Source organism: Meleagris gallopavo, chromosome 7 (assembly GCF_905368555.1).
Source record: "Meleagris gallopavo chromosome 7, MGAL_WU_HG_1.1, whole genome shotgun sequence".
Lineage (NCBI taxonomy): Eukaryota > Metazoa > Chordata > Aves > Galliformes > Phasianidae > Meleagris > Meleagris gallopavo.
In genome coordinates, this window is record NC_139410.1 from 16,832,255 (window position 1) to 16,855,704 (window position 23,450).

The following is a 23,450-nucleotide window of genomic DNA, read 5'->3' on the forward strand; positions in this document are numbered from 1 at the left end:
AAGGCAGTGGCTCTACGTTTTATATGCAGCAGATGTACAAGGTGCAGTGAAGTCACACAACTTAGTGTATTCCAAACGTGAAGCCCAAGACCAGTGCCTGTACCTTTGTGATGGCTTGATGAATGAGAATGCATGCAAGCAGATGAATTTCCTCTTAAGATAGTTACAAGGAAGAATCACAGCATCTGCCATTACTTTTCACTCTCTGACACTATGAGTGTACCAAATGTTTTTGAGAACTGTTTTAATTTGCATAGACAAACAGTCCATAACACAAAAACAACAGTACTGCAGTAATACTCCACTATGTAAGCACAGTATATTTGGGGAGTAAACGTGCATGGGAAAGAACATCCTGCAGTCAGCTTTGCCTTTTCTCTATTTGTTGCTACTTCCAGTAATCTGCTCCTCCAGACTTAATTTTAATTTTGTCTTTCATTGTTTTATTAGAAAAAAAATCCAGGAATTAGAAATAAATGGTGCATACAAACCCAATGGGAAATAAGAATATTTAAAAAAACAGTGAGAAACTCAGATAATCTGTTTTGTGATTACAAAACATTTCACACTATTTCCTCTGCCATTCTGCCTGGGCTTCCCAAGGTCTTCTAATAAATGAAACAGTAAAAAGGAAGCTGGAATGTGGTATTTCATGAACCCACAGGAACTTCAGGACCAGGGTCACGGTATGCACTGTAATAATGAAACCACCCTCTCACATGGGCTGTACTTGAAAAGCCTAGGAGGACACAACATGCTGCAGCTATGTAAACAAATGCAGCAAAACCAATCTGCATCTCCAAATAATTGTCCCTTCTGCGGATCAGCCAGACAGTTCTCAACGTGTAACATTTCCTTCATCTGTCCCTACATGCTTGCTGCTTTGTTTCCGCTCAGAGTACCACAAGGATTACAAGTCCAGGGCTCAGGAGCTATGTGCTGCTTCACTGATAAAGAGCTCATTCAAACCTGGAGCATGTCTTCTGGGGTAGAAGAATAAGAGCATTGCACATACCACTGCTTCCCACTTTCCAGTGCCAGAGGTAAACAACAACTCCTCTGAGGACTGCTCTGATTTAGAGGCAGAGGGAAATCAACCCCCCAGCAAGGAAGGACATGAGCACGTACAATTCTCCACGCCCCTTTCAGGACAGACAACACTTAAAACCTTAAAGATTCTTCTTCAACCAAGAAAACCATGCTTCAGCAAAGCTGATCACGAGACACAGCTCTCCAGATGGCACAGGCAGAGCTCTTTTGACTGTGCCATCACCCTGCCAGAGTGGTGTACAGTTACAAGAATTTCTCCACCTTTGCAGTATGTGTTGCAAACGTGCTGCACACTGCTCTGGTGTTCACTTCTAGGACACGTGTCCCTGATTCCACGAAAAGTCCTCTCTTCTGCACAGAAAAGTAAGAACTGGAGTTCAGGATGGTTACTTCTTACAGAAAAGATGCAGTCTGGGTAGGAAAAAAACACCCAAAGAAACATTTCCTCTTTGAACAGTCAGTGACATCTTGCTATCAGTCTAAGTGTTACCATAAAGAGGGTTTGGCTGATCCTGTGCACCCAGAAGGCACTCACAATCCTTCTGGGTTTTCCCCTTCTTGCGTTTGAATTGTTGCAATTTAGAGGGCTGTGAGGCCTCCCTTCAGTGCCAATTTCATCAACTATCTTTATCAAATCTAGGTAAAATTACTGTAGTTGACTCTGAGGGGAAAACAGACCATTTGGGAATTACTGTTGTAAAGAGCAAGTATGATGGTATTACTGCAAACTTGGAAAATATAACTTATGCAGTCACTAGTGAGTGAAATCTTCATATCGGGTCTTCAGGGACTGCTCTGTGTTATTAGTTTCAGGGGCTGTTTGGCAAGGAAGTATCACTTTCAGTTTAAATGGATAAAGATTAGATACCCACCTCTAGCATTTAGAGGACAAACAGTTTTGTGATTAACACTCATAACTTTCATTAAAATCTAACCATGTCAGTAGGTAATATACCTGTTAGCAAAATAAAGACATTTCCTGGGGGGGGGGGGGGGGGGGGAGAAATAAAACTGCACTCCTATTTGGCAAAATCTGGAGTTTTAATACTCCATGAACTAACACACTGAACTAAGCATTTCAATCGGCTAAATGGTGCATCTAACTTTAGCTTATATTTTAAAATTATCGTGACATTGCTTCAGGATCTTCATGATACGCTTTGTTCCCATTACTGCCAAACCACCAAAAAACCAAAACCGTTCTTCTGAAAAGGAAATCTTGATGAACAGATGCGAAGCCTTCAGAAGTATCCTGCATGTTTCTGTATATAGCCACTATTTAGTTCAGACTAATGTACCTTTATCATTTTGTGCGTACAAAAAGAAAACAGAAGGTGTAACAGCCTTCTGAACAGATCCATTTTTTGCTGAAAGGCTGTACTGAATTCAGCATTTTGACAGGTTGAAGTAAATGGTGGTACCAGAAGTATACTGAAATTATATAGTTCAGATCCCAGTTCTTCCAAATAGGTATTTTAAGATGGATGGCTTCTTTAAATTCTGAGGGAATTAAATTCCTCATTCTTTTAAAAGCTGTATACAGGGATGGATTTTTGCAACAATGAATAGCCTAATCAGGGTGAAGAAACCTCAACCAAAAGCTCACAAAAGCACCCCTCTATCCCTTCTCCATTTTTTCATTTCCACTTTTCTCTTGAAAGGGGCATCTCACCAGAGAACCTGAAGAGTGAAAGATTTTAAAGTATAGGACTGAAATCCATCAAAACCAGGATTGTGGTCCAAACCCAACCAGCTGTCAAACCCAGAGATATGAATGTATGCTCACTTCTGTCTAATAAAATTTGAATCAAACACTTTGCATCTGATTCTCCATGTGAGCTTTTATGCAAACTTCTAAAGTGCAAGGAATCCTGGGGTGGAAGAGCTATTCTGAGAGATTTCACATAGTTCATGTAATTAGGGAAACCACTTCCTTTGATTGTAAGTGTTCAAAACAGCTGAATTTCTTCTTTCAAAGGAACTCTGTGATTTGGGTCATCTCTTTTACTTGCTCTTTCATGTTTCTCAAGATGAGAGGTGAGACTGTAGAGCACATTATTTAGAAAAAAAAAGATCCCACTTTTTGTTTTAGGGATTGAACTTGGACTATTCAAAAGGTTGTCATTTGGAAATCTATCTTTCTTTCCCTCCCTCTGTTTCCTTCTTTTCCTGATAAGCTCTTCAGTGGCTCCAGTGAACACAGTCCAAAATGCCAATTTAAACCTAAGGAAAAACTAAAATGTGGTACATAAAGAAAAAGGGACTCTCATTTTCCTTTGTACTGTTGTGGCCGAATATGTAATTATAGAGGAGCTCTAGCTGCAGGATCTCGGTCCTCATGTCACGTTTACTTTTTTAATGGTTCTAAACACTGACCAAGCAAAAAGGCAGAAACAGAGATTTTAAAAGACAAACAAAGCAACTGCCCTAGTCTTTGAAGGGGTCTATGGGTTTTTTTCCTTCCCAAAAAGGAAACTTGGGTCACAGTTTCAAGGCAATGAACATGTCACTCGTGCTAACAGCCAATGCCAGTGTTGTCACAGAATCAAGTGTCACTTACCCTGAAAGAATTTATTAAGGCAGGCACCCCATTAGTGCCATTACTCAATGTTCCTCTCAGTAACGGCCTGGAACAAGCAAGCAATCTCTCTCTTTTTACTACATTCCAGATAACATAAGAATAAAAAGGCAGGAGGTTTCACACCACACATTTTAAGTTTATTAAGTAACAGTGGTATGCTTGTTTACCTTGGGAGGACTGAGCCTTACTCCCCGTCAGTGAGAAATTATAGTCCTCCATCCAGAAATACAGCACCAACAGGGAAGTGGTTTGCAATGTGACCAGAGCAAAATTAGTTCAACAGCTCTGGATTTTATCCATCTGTTGCTACATACTTTATCCAGCGCACGCAGACACATAGCCAAGAAATCAAAGTAAAAAGTCTCCTCCTCGGTTTAGAAGACTAAAGGTGCACAGTTCACTGGAAAAATAGCAACAACTATTCATAAGCAACCATGGCTGATAGGATCATCTCAAACACACCTAGCATTACTAAAACAAAGGTTATTATATGATTAGACAAAAAGTAATTTTGCGATGTTTCTGCCCTCTAACTGCACACTGGCACGCATTACATTTTCATTGTTCTGTGACTCTACAAAGGGAAAGATATTATATTGGAAAATGCCAGTCACTCACCAGAAGGTGCAGCAATTAGATTATCTTTGCAAGTTTCCAGAACAACAACCTACGCACATCTCATCTCCTGTCTCTGCCAGATAAAAATCCATGTTCTCATGTAAAAGCTGATGACTGCACAGTCTGCATGTTTTTTCCTCACATTCCAAACGTGAACTCAATATCAGACAACTGAATCCTCTGTCCACCAACAGCTTCCTTGCGCCTCCTGCAGCAACTCAAACCTGAAACTCAAAGTTTTCAGGTCTTTTGTTTTAACCAACTATGCTTGTTTTTAATATACCTACTAGAAAATCACATGCCCAGCACACACACAAAAAATGCAATCACAGTGTGCATCACGACATGTTTCTTTCTCTCCTTTCCTTAAAACACACAGCCATCACAAGCCTCAGGTTTTGGGAGTCTGAGAGTAGAACACAAATGCAGGCAGAGGAGGAAGGGAACAGACATGGCACACTCCCCTCACAGTGAGGCCCAGCGCTGCCACATCCCGTGGGCCCAGCTGCCCTGAGCCCCTTGGAGGGGACCAAGGTGGCATAGAAATGGTCGCTGCCGTTTCTGCTACCTGGCTTCCAGTGGCTTTCAAAAACAGAAAATTGTGCAGAATGATTGCAAACAGCATTTCTCCCCAGCACTTTACCTGGGGACCACAAAACACACAAAAGATGGCACACAGGGCAGTCTGAAGGCAGCTGGACCAGGACAGCAGCTCCTTACTTGCCCTGTTGGCCCGATCTCCCTGTATGCTTGTGTGATCAATTGAGTGTGAGAGAAGGGTTAACTCTGGAGCTGTTCCCTGGGCTCCTCAGCAGCCGCCTGCTAAAATAAACAGGCTGCAGTGCTCCCTCTCACTGTTTATACTGTCCTCTTAAAAAGGAAACTTTCTCTATCAGCACCTTAATAAGTGGCAATAGGTAAGCACGCAATAAGCTTTACAGGCAGAGCTGCATCATTTACAATTAAAACCAGACTGATTTTAATGCTTCAGACAAAGTTAGAATCTATGTACTCTTCAACTTTGCTTTCAATGAAATCTTGTGCCCTACCCCCTCATGCAACTCATGTGCAGCTAGGGAAAAATTACAGACAAAAAAAAGAAAGAAAAAAACAAGGCAAGAAAGGAGGGCATACTTAGTTTTATCAAGACCCTTAGTGGCAGGGGACAAAACCGAACAGTTCGGAATGGCACTGCCACAATGCATGCAGCAGGTATTTTGGGGTACTCCAGTCAAGACTACAGCTGTTCTGCTCAGCTTTGAGTAACAAAGAGTGGGAACAGGCTGCTGGCTCCACAGTGCAGGGCACAGCACAGCTCTGAACTGCATTTCATCAACCACATACTTACATACAGCAAGACAGAAAAGTTGCAAGAAATTTAAAACACTTTCATATACCTCAGCAGCAACTGTGGTATCATCAGAAACGGTAACGTGCCATTCCACACGTGGCAATGCATGTGGATTATTTAATGAGAGCTCCCAGAAACTGCAACACCAATGGACTCGAAAGCTGGTCACAGATATTTGATTGTCACCTGTCCCTCAAACACAAGCACTTACCATAAAGTTATTAATAGAAGCCTCTTGTAGGGCGATTTCATTATCTTAACTTTGCTTTAAGAAAATAAGAGCTAGATAAATGTAGAGATAAGACTAATCTGAACTAACTCTCAATTGTTTGAGTTCTAGTTAGCAAAGAGCCTAAAACAGCACTCTGAGAGAAAAGGAGCTCTTCTACATCTGTGAGATTCCTACACAGATGCTTCAGTACAGCTTCAGCATCCCAAAATACCACTCCACAGTTGTTGTTCACTTCAACAGAAGCCCAGGGTCAGCGAATGTCGTGGGAGGGGACATACAAGAGCACCAATTTGATGTCAAAGGTTACTGGCATGTAGAAATAAGCAGCACAACCTCTCTTCCAAATTGTAAATAATAACTGAGCCCATGCAAAGAGATGACAGAAAAAGGAGAAATGTATCTAGAGAAAAACAAACAAACCAGCCTTAATAGAGACAAAGTATCTACTGGCAACACCAGCAGTAACAAAAGTTTGCAGCAGAATTATTTTTGAGAGATTATATAATGGAATTAAATTAATTTCAAATTGGAAAAACATTTAAGAATAACAAGACAGGCTGGATATTGTGAGTACAAAAACAAAAAGGAAGATTGCTATTCAAATAATCAACAGAAACACATTTTTTCCTTTACAGAAAGGCTATTTACTGACAATTTGTAGGAAACTGGTGTTAACACTTGCATGCAGATGTTGCACCTTCTGAAAATGCAAATGTAAAGACAACCAAATTGAAAGGGTCCCAGACCCCTCACAGATACTCCTGGACAATGCACGTGCCTTAACTGAGCTATGAAAACTGCCTGCATTTGCCTGGCCAACAGCACACACACAGTAGCTTTTCTTTACCTTGGCCGATTTCAGGATTACTCAAGAGAATCGGGAGAAAGGCAGAAACACAAAAAATCCAATGCATTTTTATTTATTTAGCCGTTCATCAAGTTTGCGAAGTTACTGTTCACAGATGTCTAAGGGTCAACAGGAGAAAATGTGTACTTCACTCTTTACAATTTCAGTACAAAATCTGGTATTTTAGCTGATACACATATATATAGGATAACTTCTTAACATGAGTCTGTAGCAAGATTCACCAGCGCTTGCAAAAGTGTTTTCCATTTATTGCAAGCTCAGATGACAACACTGACGGTCACTGTGTCTCAAGCGAACCAAAATAACTTCTGAAAACACCGAGTGCCAGTCTGAGTCTTCCATGCCAGTTTCATTGAAGTTGATGTCTAAATCAAATTAAGCCATAATTGGCTCGATTTAGAACAACTACGCATACGCCAGCCAGTAAGAAGCTCAAATTAAGCTGGTCAAAAAATCTCAATAAGCCACACAGCTTGTACTACAAATACTCAGATGTTAGTCATCTAATGAAAACCTTGCCATAAAACGTTTAAACACACAAATAAATAATAATAAAATCAGTACAATAAAATGTAGCAAAATACAGTCTCTCTTTAAAACAGGCAAAATGAAAGCCATGCCACTTCTTCCCAGGAAAGACGTACCTAGCAACATTGAATGATTTTTTCATTAGACTGGTATCTCCCAAATACCAGTGCGGCTTTGAATTCATTTTGGTTTTAATGCATATTCTGCTTCATACTTACAACATTTTTACCAAAACATCCACTAAGAAAATCTCGTAATGCACTGACTTTCCTGAGATCTGAGAACATGACATTCCTTTACAAAAATAATAATTAAAAAAAAAAAAAAAAGAGTTCTCAAGAAAATCTCTCTTGAATGAAGGCCAAGAGTAGGGTAAAACCAAAAACAGACACAGCCAGAGATGTTTTGCAGAAGTCTGTCCTATTCACCGTGGTTTATTTTTTGTGAGATGCAGAGTATAAGACATTAGGAGCACCTGAGCCCATCCTCACAGCTGCCACAGAACAGGCAAGGGCACCAAGTATCCTTCTGATACCTTCTGGGAATACCTAAGCACAAGAGAAGCACTCTAAGCCATTTCCTTTAACAAAATATAAAAAAGAAACAAAGAACACCTACAAAATAATCACAGTATTGGAAAAAAAAAAAAAAAAAAGCCATTTTAAGACCTACGATCAATATAATAAGTACAGCTGAAAAGAAATAAAATTTTTGACAAAATACAGAAGCATTTCTTTAGATAACTATGGGGCTGGAAACGTACCCATGAGATCCTTAGACTGGGGATATTCGACCATTAAAAAATAAAAAATAGAAAAAATAAAAAGACCTCTGTAATTTTCCAGTATAAGTGCAGATCTCTGGGAAGTCTGACTCCCATGCTTATAGGAAATACTCTGGGTCACCTTTCACAGCTCATTTACAATGCTATATGCATGCAGGGAGCACAGGTTGGGAGCCCTGGGTTTGTTGCCCTCTCAAGATGTTCTCTTGAATCACTTTACAAACTGACCAATTCAGAACTGAAAGGGCTAATGGAAGCGGAAGCTCTTGGAAAGAACTAATAAAATATTTAAAAAGCATCGATATTGCCCTTCATTACAGCTAGATTCCAGAAAGAAGTGATCATTCAAGACTGGCACCCAAGCACCCTTAATAGCTATAAGTTGCAAGCAAAAACATGTACTTATTTTAAGTTCTGTCTGGGCTTTGTATCAATTTCAGTTCGGTTTTGTTTGTTTTGCTCGATTTTACACTGTTGTTTTTCTCTTGTTACTCCTGAAAGCCATTCCCAGTCCTGCTCTTATGACCCATATTAAAATTACCACATACTCTGTTATGAGTACAAACATATGAGTGAGGTAAGGCCACCGACATGCTGATGATTAAACTTAACTCATGGAGTTTGAAAGTTACAGGCACAACCAACATCTTCTGAACAGTCCCTTCCAAAAGTGGATCATAAAATAAAAAAAGAAACCAGCTGCATTATTTTCCATATGAAAAGTTTTATAGAGTAGTTGAAAAGATCCCTTAAAGCTTATTGTACAAGTGTATTACATGCGAGAAAATCTAACAGCCAAACTTCCAGCAATATGGCACAAAAACCATCAAAAACATGCTTTTATTCTCGAGCCTCATAAAATCCATTTGCATGGCACAGACATGACTGAACAAGGCAGGCGCTGTTCATCAGACCCCATTAACATGTTTTCTGCACGAGTGGCTGTTAGTTCAGCAGCAGCACTTTCCAGTAAGATCTCAGTTGCATTTCACTGGTGTCCCCACCTCCCTCCACAGCTTGTTGAGGCTACTGCCAGCCCTGGGAAGGGCTCCAAGAGCAGCCATACTGCACGGAACCTACACGAGTGCTACAGTTTCAACAGCTGAAGTAAGCAAACTAGATGTAACACTACTGCTCAATGATAGCAGAGTTCACAACCCACAGAGCATTCCAAGAGCGCAAACACATTACAATTAAGTGCAAGTTTCAGGTAAAACTCCAGTAGCACGAAGCTCACAGCGAAGAAGCATAGTCCTGATCAGCAGAGGCATTTCTTCTTGCCCTGTGTGCATCATAAACATCATGCCAGTAGTCTGATTTCCCATAAAATAATCCCTTTAAAACCAAACGCTACCAGAGTGCTCATACAGGACAGCAAAACTGCAATTTAAATTTGTTCTTGCTGTTACTTAATCACTCAAGACACACTTAAGGTTTGCTTAATCAGCAGAAGTTCTGCCCCAAGTTTTGGGCCTGATACTCTAATCACGGCCTTGCAGAGGGTTGCTCTCTCCATGCATCTATTTAGCTGTACTCATCCACAGGAATATGCACCTCTTCTTGGGCACTCAGACTTTACTACCCATCCATAAAGAGGCAGTGCCTTGCAGAGGACTTCCCACATTTGAAAGACTTTTGAAGAGAACTGATCGAGCTATGCTCTTTTAAGTATTTATCAGCTTTTCTGAGAATGTGTTTTAGTCTGAGATGCCGCTACTACTGGAACAAAAAATGCTTTGTTTTACATGTTGGAACTTACTAGCCATTTGGCTAACACAAAGCCTGGTTTAGTTGGGTTTGTTTAATAAAATGAAGCACAGATACAACATATTTGCAGAATGACATCACAGCTCTATTGACTTGGCTTGTGCCCCTCAGACTCGGCAAGCATGAAATTCCTCTGAGCAAGCTTTTCCCAACTCTGCTCTGTTTTCTCTTTATTCAGTTGTTACGGATTATTGGCAGCAGTTAAGATAAATAAAAAACAATCAGTCATGGAGTTAAAAAGGACATTTCCTTTCAAAGAAGTCAGAAAGGGCAACAATTAGTTTTCTGGACTAAATGCAAGCTTTCCAAACATCTACATACAGTTAGAGCAAGTTATTTTCCTACTGCTATCACAAGAGTCATTGCCTCACCATGACTTTCAGCACAATGAAGTCACTGACATTCAATATTGTCATAACTACAGATAAACATACTACAGACAAACACTGCATACTACGTATGTAAACAGACAGACAGCCATTAAGGTCAGAAAAGACTTTTAGACCACCGAGGCTGGCCTCCTGCATTTCAAAGGGCAGGACACCTCACCAGGCTCTCTTCTGCTGAGCTCAACAACCTGACACAAGTAGTTGTCCAAACAGACATCTCATTTCAATGTAAAGGCATGAAGAGATGGGAAGGATTCTCAACTCTGTTCCTTCTCTCTGTAGTCTGTTCCAAGCGTTACTCATCCTCAGTCCTTATAATTTGTGCTTTATTTCCCATTCTAATTTGTCTGGCTTCAAATCCCAACCTTTAGTTCTTATAATAGCTTTTTACTTTACTTTACTTTTTACCAGATTAAATGAGCCCAGCATTCTCTTTGTATGAAAATGCAATTGTTGTAAGCAAGCTCTTGTTTTTTTTTTTAATTAATTCTCCAAGGTTTTTGACAGACTGATTCTCACAAAGCTTTCTAGGCATATTTATGGTATCACCCGTTGCCTGTATCCTGCCTCTCCTGAGAACTCCCAAGAAAAGGCGTCCACACCAGGTGCTTCCAACTACAACTCAGCCTTCTGTTTAAGTTGCAAATCGTGACCAGTCTGAAGTAAAACATACAAATCTTGTACTTGAAAGCACTTGCCTCCTTCTGTCAACACTCCTAACTGTCACGTCCCCCTCACACCCTTGCATCCCTTTACTTTCCACTCCGTGTTGCAATTTCCCAGAGCTGCCTCTCCAGTTTGTCAGCATTCTTGCAGGAACAGCACAGCCAGGACTGCACCTACTGCTTAACATCCTCTCCCGGTGCCATTTACCCAGACAAAAACCAGTTCTGAAAAACAAGACTTGATCCTCATCCATATATGCAAGGACAATAACTTTACTTGTAACACCACCATGAAAAAGGTGCAAGCCTTCATTAATATCTAAACAAATCCTCAAATGATACTAAATTCTTTCCAGCATACAGTTTCCTTTTCCCAACTTGTATCCCTCATTACAAGCTGAATTTTCCATTTGGATGTTTACAAAAAATATGTTATTTGAATAGCCTCAAATGTATCAGGTGATACACAAGTGATAGAATAAGTGGCTGTCCTACTTTCTTCATTATCTCCCATTCTGTTATAGTTTATGACATGATAAGTGCAGTAATACTGTTCTAAAGCAGTCTTTCAAAAGTGTTTGTAGTACAAAACAACACATCTAAAACAGACGAATCTATTCAATAAAGATGCTTCACTGATTGCTACTGAGATCTGCCAGTGGTCTGGCTTCGAAGTAGTGCTTTACTGACGCTGCCCAACACTGATTTTGCTTATCTTTTGACTTTTAATATTTGTTAATGTCAAAAAGCACACAGAGAGCAGTGCAAACTGATATTGGACAGAATGCATACACCTTTCACCATCGTCAACAGGAAGAAACACGAGATCCTTCCACACAATTTTAGACAGTAACTTGCTTAATCATGATCAAACACGCTTATCACATCACTAAGCTAACTCAGTAACTGCAACAGTAGGTGAAATCGGGTGCCTGGTTATTTCCTGAGCATGTCATCCTTACAGCTGCTTTGCAGTCCTTCCACTTGTAATTATCTTTCTAAAACGCTCCAATGATATTGTACAAAATGATATCCTGTATAAATGTAAGATTACACAGTGTCTGGTGCTGTCCATTGCTGCATGGTGCAGCCCCGGTAGTGACCTGCACACAGTCCAGGGCTCTGCGAGGACGGCAGGCACCGCATCTCTGCTGGGGCTGTGCAGAGCTAAAGGTCAAGAGGATTTCCAGGTAAACCTCTTACAGATGGCTAAGCTGCAGCAAGCAGTCATTCTGCCTTTTCCCACAGAATTGCTAAAGGACCCGTCTGTCTTCCCAGGCCCAGAGAAAGCCACTGGAGAAGGTGACTGGTGTGCTGGTTAGCCTTAAACCACATTGCGAGACAAGCACAGCTGTGGGCAGCTTGGAGCCCACAGAGCTGCCCGGGAGCTCCTGCAGCAGCATGGCAGAAGCAGCGCCTGGCAGCACGTGTGGCACCTGTAGTGAATGTATAGACACCAGCCACAGTGCTTGTGACCACGCATACGGAGGAGAAAACCAACACAGGCAGAGACGGGAAACACTACATACTTCCACCTAATTACATGGTCAGTGTCATCAAATGAGAATTACTGGGTCCATGGGTGCAGGAGTTTTCTTCCACCTCTGGCTCAGAACAGAGAGGAATTGCTGCACCAGGAAGGCGGAGGAGGGTGGCAAAAAAAAAAAAAAAGAAAAAAACAACAAAAGCACCTTAAACCAGAGACAAATGCAGACAGAGCCCCGTTGGCAGGTATTTGCTGTAACGACATGCACTCACGTAATGAAACAAATAAAAACCAGGGTAGATTGCTTCAATTAAGAGAACAGAACACAAAAGGCACTTATGTCCTTGTTTCCACAGCAAAGAAACTAGAAGTAAACTCTTACCTCCTTTTCTATTTTGAGCAGCTTCTTCACAGCCACCTCCTTGTCCTGAGAAATCCATCGGGCTCGATAGACGCTCCCAAAACTCCCTCCGCCGCAGTTTTCAAAAAACTGCAAGTCATCAAATCTAATTTGCACAAATGAAGCACTGGTAGACGACATCTCATAATGACAAAATATACCACAGCGAAACCTGCAAAGAGAAAAGCTGTAATCATTACACACTCACCACAGATTTATGGACATTCTTACCTACTTTCAGACACTCCAAATCAGGAACCTGTTGCAACAAGCAACAGTTGCAGCAAAAATCTACTGAGCATAAGAAGAAAAAGCCTAGAAGCTCGCCACCCAACAGGCTGTGCAAATGTTTACATTATTTGCACAAGCTATTAGGAACAGCTGGGAGACAGAAGAGACTAAAAATACTCCTCCCAAGCACCTTGGAAGGAGCCGTGCAGAAAGCACACATGCCCCAGTGTTGCCAGCACCGAGCTTGCTGGTGAACAGAGCTGTGCTTTCAGCTCCCAGCTCTCACAGCAGCTCGGGCATGCCAAGCACACGCACGGCATGCCCGCTGCCAGCCAGGTACAGGCACTGTGCTGGGATGCCCAAAAGCCTGGCCACAACAAATGTCTCCTTCTAAGTGAGTCAGTTCAGTGCACGTTACAGCGCAGCGCGAGCACACAGTAATTTATCTAAGCTACAATGTGCAAAACTGTGCAGCATGTGCCAAGACCGGCTTCGGCAGTTCTGAGAGACGATCCATTTTGGCTGCCAGAACAGAACGTCCTTCTCGTAGATCTCAAAGCAGTAAGTAAGCCACGTGCCTGCTGCAGACTTCAAGCAACGCTATCATCTAAGTGAGTGGACAGCATGTAATTTTAGGATCCTTTTTCACTGATCATGGATTGGCAAGCTGTAAGGTCTCCAGAAGAAAGCAGAGCAAGCAAGGTCCTACAGAAACAGAACCACAGGACTGTGGGAGAAATCTTCACCTGCTTCCACAAACCTGCCAGAATCACCACTGAGTTACTGCACAGGCAAGCAAGAAGAGTGAGCGTACTGCATCTGATGAAGGAGAGATGGGTCTGAATAGAGCGATGGGTCCGAATAGAGCAAACAAATAGAGGTCTGGTTTTGCTGGTAAAAACCACATCTGCAGTTATACCAATCTAGCTACTCTGTGCCAGAAAGCACTGCAAGCCTCCAGGGGATGGCACCAGGCTTCATGTGCTGTCTGGGGCTGGGAGCTTCATGTACCGCCTACCTCTGCTCACCACACAACCAACAGTCCTTTTGCAACACAAATGCACAATTTTCCCCTCCCAGTTCTCCAGAACGTGTGCATAAGTTGATTAACAATTAACAATCTTTTGACCATAAATTTGTCACTGTCCAAACAAGCCATGAAGACACTCAGATTTTTTTCCATGTTGTATAAAAAAAGCATACAGTCTTTTCTGGAACTGCCTGGTGTGCTGTAAATTTCCTCACTACCCACAAGGCTGGAGGCAGCAGCTGCTGGGCTGCGACAAGGAGCCCGCAGGAGGCCCAGTGCTGGCTGCAGCAATCCCTGCAGCAGGAAATGTAGGCTGCTCTTCCATTATCTATCAGCTCCTCTGCTGGTAGAAGTGCTCAGACCCTTCTGCTGACCTTTCATTCTTGTTTCAACCTTCCTGTGTTGTCGTTGGTTTTCCTTTCATCTCCTGCATTCCTATGGAAGATCAGGGTCATCTTCTGCACTGCCCAAGCACACACTTTCTCTGAGGAAAAGCTCAAGGGAAAGGAAATCGGTCACTCCTGCAGATCAGGAGCATAATGAAGGCAGCTCTGACTTTATGTTTCTTTGTCAGTGCTGCTTAATCACCTGCTCTTCAGAAACAAAAGCCCATTTGTCATTTCTAATTCAGCCATCCACCCACACCAACAGTGTGTACCTGTGCCTCAGAATATATAGCACCTTGCAGGCAAATAAAACAGGTGAACTTCCCAATCTGAACAATTTAAGGCATGGCCCTGCACACACTTATGCAGGTGGGTAACAACGGTGAAGAGAACAACCTCCCTACTGACAGCAGAATTATTCAGAAGGGTAACACCACTCACAGGCAAAAGTTTATGGAGCACAGCGGACCATCCATTGAACAGTGCAAGCAGCTGACAGCAGGTGGTTGTGTTAGAGATGGCAGAAGGAGCAGAAGGCCAAGCGAAAGGAAAAATGCATCAAAGGAAACAAACATTTCTGGCTTTTACTGTAGGAATTTTATTACTTGGAAAAACTGTCAATTATTTTAAATTACTCTCTTTCAAAAAAAAGGTTATCAATTTTATTAAATGATTTGACTTCTTAAAGTTAGAACAAGCTGTTACTCTGAGATTTCACTAAAGAACAGACCTCAACATTTACTAATACGCAACAACATCCACACCAGACATTTGTTAAATACAAGTGAGCACCCACGTGTGCATCCTCCCTGCTGCTTAAAACTCCACCAATTCCCAAATCTTTCTGCAATGACAATGTGATGCCCAGCACACAAGCATTTCCAGAAGCTACTGTTCATCCCTTTAGCACCTTTTCAGATTTATCTACAACAGTCGGCTGCCAATGCTGCAGTCACCAGCATACAATAAAGTAATTCAATTTAAAGAACAATTTGCGGGTTTTGATTAGGTTCTCCAATACATTTTATTCCAGAGTAAGTGGAAAAGAGTCATAGCTGGGACACCCTTCATTTAGAGATCTGTAATTAATGACAGCCTAAGGTAGGTGCAGGGTTTTCTTCTAGATGAAAGAACAAATCTGTTTCAATATTACCCCATGTTTCTGGATACAAGGCAGTTAATCCTCAATTAGACAGATCAATCCCTTTGTTATGTTAGAGAAAACAAGTGTTTAGAGCAACAGCTGCATGTGACAATTACACACACAGTTATTAACTTGTCATCCTGTTCTAAAAGATACTTAACAATCTGAGTTTACGCCATTGGTTAAGAGAAATATCTGGTATTTCCTTAAACTCCAGATTCTTATGTCTACCCAAAGCAAGTGCATCACTCCACCTATGCACAGCATGCTTGCAGATCACGCGTTTCCAGGCCAGGAGAACAGCCCTGCCACCGGCTTGCAGGCCTGGGGCTGGTTTTTGGCAGTAAGCATTTTGGGGGAGCGCTGCCTGCATCTCAGAGTACCAAAATAGGAAAAACTCAGCGTGGCCACCGGCGCTCCCTCCTGTGCCCCAGAAGGGGCTGAGCAGCGGGGGGATGGCCAGGGAGCAGCACGCTGCTTCATTCCTCACACAGAGCCAGGGCCCTGCTGTTCATCACTGCTGCTCCCTGGCACTGACAGCTTCCCCTTCGTGGCCTGCAAACCACAAGCAGCGGGAAGGGAGAGTTCAGCACAAGCTGCACTGTGACTGCAGCTCAGCACATGTCTGCAGACTTTAAACTGCATCTCACAACTTGCACATGCACCTGGACGCTTCAGATATTTGATGGCTCCAAAACACACAAAAAAAAATATCTCCAAACCAAAATGCAACCACCACCTTTATGTCTATGCAAGGAAACCCCACTGTAATTCGCTCCCTCTCCTCAGAGTATGGCTCCTCATAGCAGAATTCAGCGTTTCTTTTGGGAAGGCATCCTGCCAACAAATTGCCAATAAAGTAGTAGCACACTACACTTGTGCTATCTTAAAATACACAGCAGAATGTGCCAAGTTTCCTTATTTGGCAAAACAGCCCTTTTGCTTCCAGGATCTTTGACCACCCATTTTTAGATCTCAATCATCCTTTGTATCCACCAGGGCCTGCGGGCCGTATCCACCAGGGCCTGCGGGCCGTGGAGACACCAACCTGGGCTGCTGCAGCTGCAGCTTTACTGAGAGTTTAACAAAAAAAAAAAAAGAAAAAGAAAAAACAGTAAGCCACAAAAATGCAAAAACAGAAGTGTCCTGAAGTACGGTTACCTGTCACTTAATGTAAGCAGAAAACAGAGAAGGAGCTTTAACAATACTGAGCTACAGGAGGTACTGCAGAAGGAGCTTCTGTGAGAGACCCTATAATCACCTCGTGAACTGCTGATGGCTCAGACGCAGACAAATTCCATGCACCTCCAAACTAAATGTATCCAAATCCAAAGTCACAGTAACGCCAACCTCCCCTCATCAGACCCAGCAGCAGCAATGCAGGTGTGAGCACTCCAGGCAGTGCCTCGGTTATATGAGCAGCAGCACCAGCACACACTTTGTGTCAGAGAACAGGAATTCAGCCCAACGTCCATTAATAACGTTTCTAATTTCATTTGAATTTATACAGGCTCTGGCACTACTGAAAAGAAACTCAGCCAAAATAAGTTGAGTACTTCAGAAAACAAGCTGTTCTATGGTCACCCGGAGCCACACCAGCAGCAGAGACCGTCACACTGCACAACCTGAAGGACTCGCTCTGCCGCCCCGCACTGATGGCAGCAGCACGGCCGCACCTGTGCGGGGTGTGTGGGGCCGCTGCCAGCACCGCACAAGGCTGCAGGGCACAGGCTGGAGCTCCGGCCCGGTGCCGTCCTTGTGGCTAACCCGGCACCGCCATCGCTCGCACCGTGCTACCCGCACGCCGGGCTCGCTCCCGACAGGTACCGCAGGCCGGCTTCCGAGAGCTTTAAGGGCAAAGTCCTGACAACGCCGAACTGCACGCCTCCAGCGGACAGCTGCGATGTTCTCAGGCGGTGACCCCGCGGATCCGGCGCGTCTCAATCCCTCTGCCCCCGGACTCGGCAGGGGAAGCGGCGCACGGCGCGGGACCTCGAGGCGCAGCGCCGCACGGCGGAGCGCCGCTCACGTGGGCGCGGACAGCGACCAACTTGGGCAGGCACCGCGAAGTGGGGGAGAGGACGGAGGGAAAGGCTGGCAGCGCTACGGGAATGAAGAGTGGGAAAGAAGAAAGAAAGGAAAAAAAAAAAAAAAAAAGAGGGGAAGACAAGGACGTCGCACCTTAAAGCCCAACCTGAGGGATCTTATGACCACAGCACACAACGACTCGGCGGGCGGGCGCCTCTCCCTTCTTCCCTCCCTCCGTTCGCGACATGTAGGGACACGCGGCCCCGCGCAGCGCTCTCCGAGCACTTTCAAACTCGTCCCGGCAGCCCTTCCATCCCTCCTCACCTTTCCCGAGGACTCCGGGCTGACGGCCGACCCCGAAGCCGCGGCCCGCTCGCCGCTGCTGGAGGCTGCGACCGGCGCTAGCGCTTCTCCGCGCTCCGTCCCCCGCGCTTCCGGTTCATGCCGGGGAGCCGCCGCCGCCGCCCCCGCGCCGCCTGCCCGCGGCACCACCCCGCGCTGCGGGGAGCCAGCCCGCCGCCTGAGGGCGCGAGGAGGCGCTGCGGGCGCCGGCAGAGGGGCGCGAAGCCCCTCCGGCCCCTCATGCGTCCGCCTGCGTGAGGGGCCGGGAGGGCTTCGCGCCCCTCAGGCCGGCGCCGGGCTGTGTTCCCAACACACGCACAAAAGCCACAGTTGACCAGCGGGCTGTCCTGGGGCGCGCTGAGTAGTGAGAGGCGATACCAATAAGCTTTACAGAAGGGGCATAAAGCAATATAGTTATTATGAATTACCGCCAAAATGCCGAGGTGATGGTAGCTCACAGTGAGAGGGTCTGGGGGAAAAAGGGACGGCACTGACAGCACAGCCCCAGCCTTCAGAAGATCGCCTTAGGTCAGGCGGCAAAATGGCGGCACCTCTCTCCTCCCAGGGCACGCCGCATCCTCACAGGGCGCATGGCCTTCATCCAAGCGTCCCGCTGGCATTGCCATACACTGCTGTTACGGAAGAGCTTTTGCAACTTGAAAATAAGCTGTCATGTTCAGAGGAAGTGACTCAGAAGACTCAGGGGCAAGCAGGATCTTTCTGCTGAGGTAAACACATCACTCGGATGTGATGCTATGGCTTTGGTATCAGCATCGTGAAGGCTGTACACCCCATCACTGCCAGCTCTGCCAGCAGTGCCTGTGCTGCTGGAGGACCTCCGGCCCTTGGTATCCCTCACAGTATCCCTCATCCATTGTTACATCCATGTGTTGACATGGCATATAAAAATCAGCTGTGCTGCACAAGCTGCACAATGAATCATGAAGAGGTGGGCAGCATCGCTCTGAATCACACACATTAACTGTACATCCCTGAGATGTATGGTATCGAGGTGAATCATGGAAGAACTCCTTACTGGTGAATCCAGTACAGTGATTTCATGAACATTAGAGGGTTTTCCCCCAGACATGTTATTCTGCCACAGGGGAGGGGAGGCTGCCAAAAGTTAAAGCAGTAGAACACAAGCTGGCTTTGCCTGGGCACCCACCTCGGGCACTTTCTATCTGAGCTGTGCCTTTGCAGTACCAAGGGGTGGCTGTGTGCCTGGGCCAGTCTCCAGGCAAAGCCAGAGGTGCAGCTTTGTAGAGGAAAGCACAGGTACCAATGGCAAATGGCAAAAGGAAGCTCACCTTCCTGGAGGAGGAGAGGTGCCACTCAGTCTCATCAATGCTGTGACTAAGGTGTTTATCCCTCAGTGTGAGACAATTGCCTATTAGTCAAATAGCTATTTAACTGTTAAATCACTCAATCCATAGGCATCTGTTTCAGGCAGCAGTGTGCTTGCACTCAGTGGTCTCCTGCCTCAGGAATTTTGTCCATGGAGCCATGCAGAATTTGGATATATCGTGTCTACCTTTAGGCCCTGAATGTAGAAATAAATCAATTACTGCAGCAGAGCATGAGATAAACTATCATTCACAGTGGTGGCGAATATTTCCTGCTCCAGGAGTAGGAGAGCAGAGTCTGCGCCAAGGGCCTTACAGATGAACACAATCGCACTTCCCCTATTAGAGGACAGTGGATCACACAAGCAGGAGCCTGAGCCTATGCTGCGCTGCATGGATATTGTCAGACCTACATGGTAAACTACTGTAAAACTTTTAATTACAATAACTAGGCCTTAAGTGTGTAGTTTGGGTTTGTATTCTTTGTGCTTTCTGTTAATGAGTGTTCAGATATTTTCAAGCTTTTTTCCAGTATCATAAGGACTGAAAAATGGACTAGAAAGAAACAGAAATCTGGGCAGTCACGTTTCTTGTACGGATTCAACATCTCTAAAGCAGCAGGCAGCCTGTGGCAGGGTGACTTTTTCCTCTTTGTGAGGCAGAAAATTCAAACTGAGAAAATGTGAGTTATACTAACCTCAGTCTTCTATGTACACGCAGAACACAGAAAAAGAAAATACTTAACAGGAAACAAAAGTTATTGTAAAGCTATGACAATCATGGAAGAGAAGAGCAGCTCCAGCAACTTTTGACTAAGTTTTAGTTTCATGTCAAATACCTCTTCACAACTCATTGCCACACTGGGCGTGCAGAGACGTCTCCCGCCTCCCAGCATGGAAAATTGAGCTTCATGCATGCATCTAGGCAGGTTGAGTCGCCCCGGCTGCCAAAAACAGCCTCCTCTGCCCCATCAGCCCCACGCCCACCAATGCCCTGCCCAGCAGAGTGCTCGAGGTGCCTGCTGAAATGGGCTGAGAAGATCTTGGGACAAATAACGTGGCTTTTTCCAGCTCAGATCCTGCATGTGGGTCAGTGGACAGTCTCACAGCTCTGTGCCAGCACGCAGGTGGAGGGGCAACTGGAAGGGGACAGTATGGAAGTGCTCTTTGAGCAGTGGCAGGGAATTTTGCCAGCCTGAGGCACTTGAAACTCGAGACACAGATCATTTGGAGGAGGACACCTGCTCTGTATTTTTCAGTTCCCCTTTAAGACTAGTTCAGAGTTCAGCTCAGTGCTGAGTGCTCCTCTGTTCCCAATTCTGAGATTTCTCTGAAGTGCTATGTGTTTCTCAGGCTGCTATGGCTTAATGAGCTTTGAGCTCAAAAACGTTGGCCTGAAAACATGAGTTCATGCCTGGCTGAGATGCACTGCCTGCAGAGCTGTGCACACACAGCAGTGGAAGCACAACCATGTGCTGGGACTGATCCTGCCAGCCTAAGCCTTGGTGGCAGTGAAGTGGTGGTGGCATGATTGGTGGCATGAAATGTGTATGATTGGTACCATCAGGTTTGTGCCAGGAACAGGCACACCAATAGTTTGCCTTCTCAGGATGCCCTGCCACATCTCTGGTGCCAAACACAATCCACAGCTCTTTTTCATGATCAAAGGGTAGCTTGTGTGGTGCTCGCAGCCTGCAGGAGCTCCATCCAATCCTTCTCTTAGATGGAGTCAGAGAGCTCCAGTAGTGGAAAATTGAAGGGATTGCCTTTAGCTTGGGCTTGAAGGCAGGTCTCCTTCCTGCAGCAAATGGCACAATGGCAGTTTGCCCACAACACACCCCATGCCCATGCAACGAGCACCATGCTTCCCATCTGCCTCAGCAGCCTGGTCATCAGCTGTTGCTGCAGCACAGAGAATGGCAGAGCCTGCAGAAACCAGCACACACCTTGTGGTCCCACCTGGCTGCTGCTTTGTTCTGCAGTTGTTCTCTCATCTGGTTTTTGTGTCAGAGAAAAGTAAGGGATATGTGAAAGTGCCCACGTTGTACATTTAACATGAAATTATAAATATGCAATGATGGAATACTAATTTTAAATTAAAAATAATACTTGAAATGGTTACATACATGATTCTAAATACGGGCATTCCTGTGGTTGCGGAGGCCTGTATGTCTGGGTATTGCTAATGCTTCAGGACTGGCTTCCATGAGCCAATGTTGTGTGCTCTGTGCACAATGGTTTTCAGAAGGGGCATGTTGCAACTTGTTCTCTGTGTGTCTTTCAGGCCAGCATGTGTGCAGTATGAGAGCACATGGAATTTCCACAAAAATGTCAATATCATTAATAACGAGATAGAAATGAGATGGCAAAGTATTATCAAGAAATACATTTCCTGATTGTTTTGTAGAACGATTGATTCGGCTTTTACTGCCGCTACCATTTTCAGCTAATCATTGTACTTGGCTGGTATCCAACCATTAGGACTTTGCTCAGTTACCATTTCATTACATATTTTTAATTACATATATTGCTTGTACTCATTATTAAATTTTGTGGTCTAGTAGATTTAATTTGTTGCTCTAATTTCTGCACATTTTTTTTTCTCTAAACTGTAATGCAGTTTAGCACAATTTCCATTGTTTTAAAGCTATCCTAAATTCATTGCCACTGTGCCCATTTGTGTTTTACAGCTCATGCTGCAGCAAGTTCCATGGGAGCAGCGGAGCCTCAATTTCCTCAGTTCTACCAGAAAGGACCACCAAAGGAAGATGGCAACACAGAAGGTTCAACAGCTGGTCAGCTTTCTTTGTTAACACTAATTAATATCCATATTTAGTACACTAACTTACCTTTCTTGAAATGTAAAGGTAGTGACTGGAGTAATAGAACTGTGAAATCATCAAGGTTGGAAAAGACCACTAAGGTCATCTAATCCAACCATCAGCCCATCACCACCATGCCTACAAAACCATGTCCCTCAAGCTTGAAAAGCTTGAAAGCTTTGGCCACCACTGACAGAAAGCATTAACTCCTTTATAATTATATATTACTACAAGCTTACATTTTTTGCTGCTTGTTTAATCCGGAGTTCATTAATTAGAAACAAATCCATATATTGCAGATCACATCTTTTTTGTGTTTAGAGATAAAGTAAGTCTAGAAAATGTCCATAACATGAGGCTGCCTCAGAAAAACACAATTTGTAGGTAGGTAGGTAGATCTGTTTAGCTATACCATCTCGGTCCCTTTGCCAATATTTCCAAGAAATGTGACCAAGTCCCCCCAAACACTAGCGAACTGTGAGCAACAGCAAGTTGTGACAGGAAGGGAAAAAAAATCCATGCAAACCTCTAACTAGTTTCTGGAAGCTCTGCTAGCCACTCGGGAGCATCACAAAAGAGTTGCATGCCAGATAGCTAGAACAGGAGAAACATTAGGGCAGGAACTTCAAATGGAAGGAAATGCTGGATTTCAAACAGATGCTCGGCAGCAACCTGCCAGTACTGCAGCCCTCCAGGGTCAGTCCTACAGAGAATGAGGACATCTAAAGAAAACCTGAGGCAACATTGGCTTTCTGTTATCTGAGAACAGCCACAATGCTGCCGAGAGTACTCCTGCACGGAAATAATGTACACCTGCGAAAACCCACAAAGAGTCAGCGAATGCAGAGAGCAGATTCACTTGCTGGCTTGTACAGCATCTGAAGAAAGAACTATTTAAAAACACAAGAGGTGGTGTTATAATGAGGAAACCATGGAGAGCAGGAAGCTTATGATTATTGACAGAAGTTGATTAAGAAATGGATTATTGTCTGGTAGAATGGTGGAGTATCTACTGTCACCACTAACCTACGTATCCTTATGTAAATTTCTTCTAACTGAAGTATTCATTTACAATCATTATTTTCATTGGTAATGTGCTTTATTTGCATTTGAAAGCAAAAAGAGGAAAAAAATGAAGCACAACTCACTGACCCCTGCCATGTGATAAAGGCTAAGCTTTTTGTCACTCTGACCCAAATGGATTAGGGCCAGGAAATAAAGGTCAGTCTCTCCCAGTACCCCTGTGTGTCACATTTTTGTAACATGGAGTTTCCAAGAAAAATATTCCAATTTGCGTCAGTAATTATGTGTTCTTTATGTATTTTCATATCGTTTTCTGAGTTTATTTTGAATTAAAAAATTACTTTTAAGTGCCAAGCCTATTAAAATCCACCCTTTTGTGT

The 23,450-nt window shown here is 44.0% G+C and overlaps 1 protein-coding gene across 4 annotated transcripts in view; it reads right to left on the reverse strand.

Annotated features, from left to right (window-relative positions):
• Positions 1-18,024, reverse strand: part of MAP3K20 (mitogen-activated protein kinase kinase kinase 20) — an 85,825-nt gene extending 67,801 nt beyond the window's left edge. Inside the window, exons 1-2 of one of the 4 annotated variants that reach the window (XM_085228915.1) lie at positions 17,863-18,024; positions 12,702-12,891 (exon numbers count right to left, since the gene is read on the reverse strand). In XM_085228915.1, coding sequence (XP_085085041.1) covers positions 12,702-12,860 — 159 coding nt within the window. In that variant the 5' untranslated portion in view covers positions 12,861-12,891; positions 17,863-18,024. Of the gene's footprint in view, positions 1-12,701; positions 12,892-12,954; positions 13,086-13,140; positions 13,166-17,299; positions 17,424-17,862 lie in introns of those variants that run through there. The other 3 variants (XM_085228917.1, XM_085228919.1, XM_085228916.1) reach the window with 3 other exon arrangements.
• Between the last annotated feature and the right edge of the window lie 5,426 nt (positions 18,025-23,450).